The sequence below is a fragment of the Aplysia californica genome, unplaced genomic scaffold, assembly GCF_000002075.1.
Source record: "Aplysia californica isolate F4 #8 unplaced genomic scaffold, AplCal3.0 scaffold00729, whole genome shotgun sequence".
Classification (NCBI taxonomy): domain Eukaryota; kingdom Metazoa; phylum Mollusca; class Gastropoda; order Aplysiida; family Aplysiidae; genus Aplysia; species Aplysia californica.
Genome location: NW_004797999.1, coordinates 106,112 through 108,135, shown reverse-complemented (window position 1 = coordinate 108,135; position 2,024 = coordinate 106,112). Strand labels below are relative to the sequence as shown.

At 43.5% G+C, this 2,024-nt stretch overlaps 1 protein-coding gene across 1 annotated transcript in view; it reads left to right on the top strand.

Moving 5' to 3' along the window:
• Positions 1 to 2,024, top strand: part of LOC101859737 (inositol oxygenase) — a gene marked incomplete at its 5' end in the record, with an annotated part of 9,422 nt that overhangs the window by 2,023 nt on the left and 5,375 nt on the right. Inside the window, 1 exon segment of the mRNA XM_013088365.1 lies at positions 377 to 634. Within this exon segment, the coding sequence (XP_012943819.1) occupies positions 377 to 634 (258 nt within the window).

Sequence of the window (2,024 nt, the reverse complement as noted above, 5' to 3'; positions counted from 1 at the left end):
AGACAGACAGACAGACAGACAGACAGACAGACAGACAGACAGACAGACAGACAGAGAAAGAAAGGGAAAGAGTGTGAGAGAGAAAGAAAGAGAGGGGGAGAGAGAGAAGATAGATAGAGAGAGAGGTTGGGGTTAGGGTCTTTTTTTATTGTTAAAAATAAATGCATAAAACTGGGAACAGATAGAGAAATGAGCTTACAACTAAGTAAATAAAATAAAATCAACCGATCAATAAATGAATGAGTGAATGAATGAATGAATGAATGAATGAATGAAAACATAAATTATCAATAATTTTAAAAAAATTAATAAATAGAATAAATAATGTTTTTCTTTTTAAAGTTCGAGGCTCTGGCAGTATTTCATCTCCCCTCAGCTGACTGGACTTATCCACGACATCGGCAAGATCATGCACATCTGGGGAGAGCCTCAGTGGGCTACAGTGGGCGACACGTTCGTGGTGGGCTGTGCCCCGGACCCCAGCATCGTCTTTGGCGTGGAGTCCTTCGCCAACAATCCTGACCTCAAGGACCCTCGCTACAACACGACTCTAGGCATGTACGAGGCGAACACCGGCCTGGATAATGTGCTCATGTCTTGGGGGCATGATGAGTACCTATACAGAGTGCTTCTAGTGAGTTTTTAGTTTTAGTAAGAGTTAGCTTAGTTTTCTAGAAAGGTTTAATGGCGCTCGCAAAAGCATAAGGTCACATTATGAGCGCCAAGGGGTAGATGTCAACGGAGAAGTCGAAACGAGGAATCAGGCCTATTTGGCTCACCTCTCTAGCCTCAACAGCATAAAACCCGCTTCAACTATCAAAGCACTCCGGAAATAGCAGTTCACAAGAGGGTGACCAACATACAAAAGAAGTAGAGTGAAAATGACGATAGTAAGGATGAGGAAAGAAAAAGTAGCAGTCCCCCCCTATCTTGTTCTGGCACAGTATGAGCATGACATTGATAAATCAGCCCATTGACAATTCTACTGCGCATAATAAGAACATTTTATTACCCCCCCCCCCCCCTTCTATGGGAATGGCCTAAAGACAACTTCATCTATGGGAATGGCCTAAAGATAACTTCAGTCCGTTGCACTGCCCTGGAGAGGGGCTTAGTAAGAGTTTTGCTGCACTTGCAATACAATAAGGTCATATAAGTGCCCAATGGTAGTGAGTACAGTTGATAGTTACGGCTATTATTAGTACCGGCGTTTGTGGTGTAGGGGTTAGGTGCCTCGCTGTCGCACGCAGAGGACCTCCCTTCGATTCTTGAGTGGGTGGGGGGATGGGGGTATTTTTATCGAGTATCTCGGTCTTTCTGATGGGATGTTGTATCCTTCTTACTCTTCGCCCAGGTTGGCCCTGACAAGCATGGTCGGAAGCCCGCCTCCTAAATCATCTAAATTGCGTTTGTAGAAGCGTAAAAACGTTACATTTATGTCGTTTCTATTTAGAGACTTGATTGCTACCGTTGTTGGTACATCTTTGTGGAGCAAAGGCCGCCAATCTACTTCATAGATTAGAGCGAAGCTGACATTTTACGGGATAATATACCCATGTGGTCAAGGCATACAAAGATACAAAGCACTCGTGGTGGGTCGAGTTATGGCATGATATTTACCTGCTTGCTTGCTTCTGTCGCGGGTACATATTATTTGTGGACGCGAGGTCGTCGACCTATGTTATAGATTTTTAATGGTTGCTGTTTAGTATGCTTAGCTCTAGAGCTTGGGGTCATGACATCAAGTATATCAGACAAAGGGGCCTTTTTGAAAATCGCAACGGCACGACACGGAGTCCCCATTTAAATAAAAAATCAGAACACATACCGCACTCTCCATGAGCTTTAGTATAATATATTAAAATATATTAAACACCGTCCGGACCCCACATTTTAGTGCAAGATAGAAGATATCCTATTTAGTAGGGGGAAACCCACAATATGGCAAACAAAGCGTTCACGTACAAAAAAACGAAAGCGTATGATGCCCAGAGAGAGAGAGAGAGAGAGAGAGAGAGAGAGAG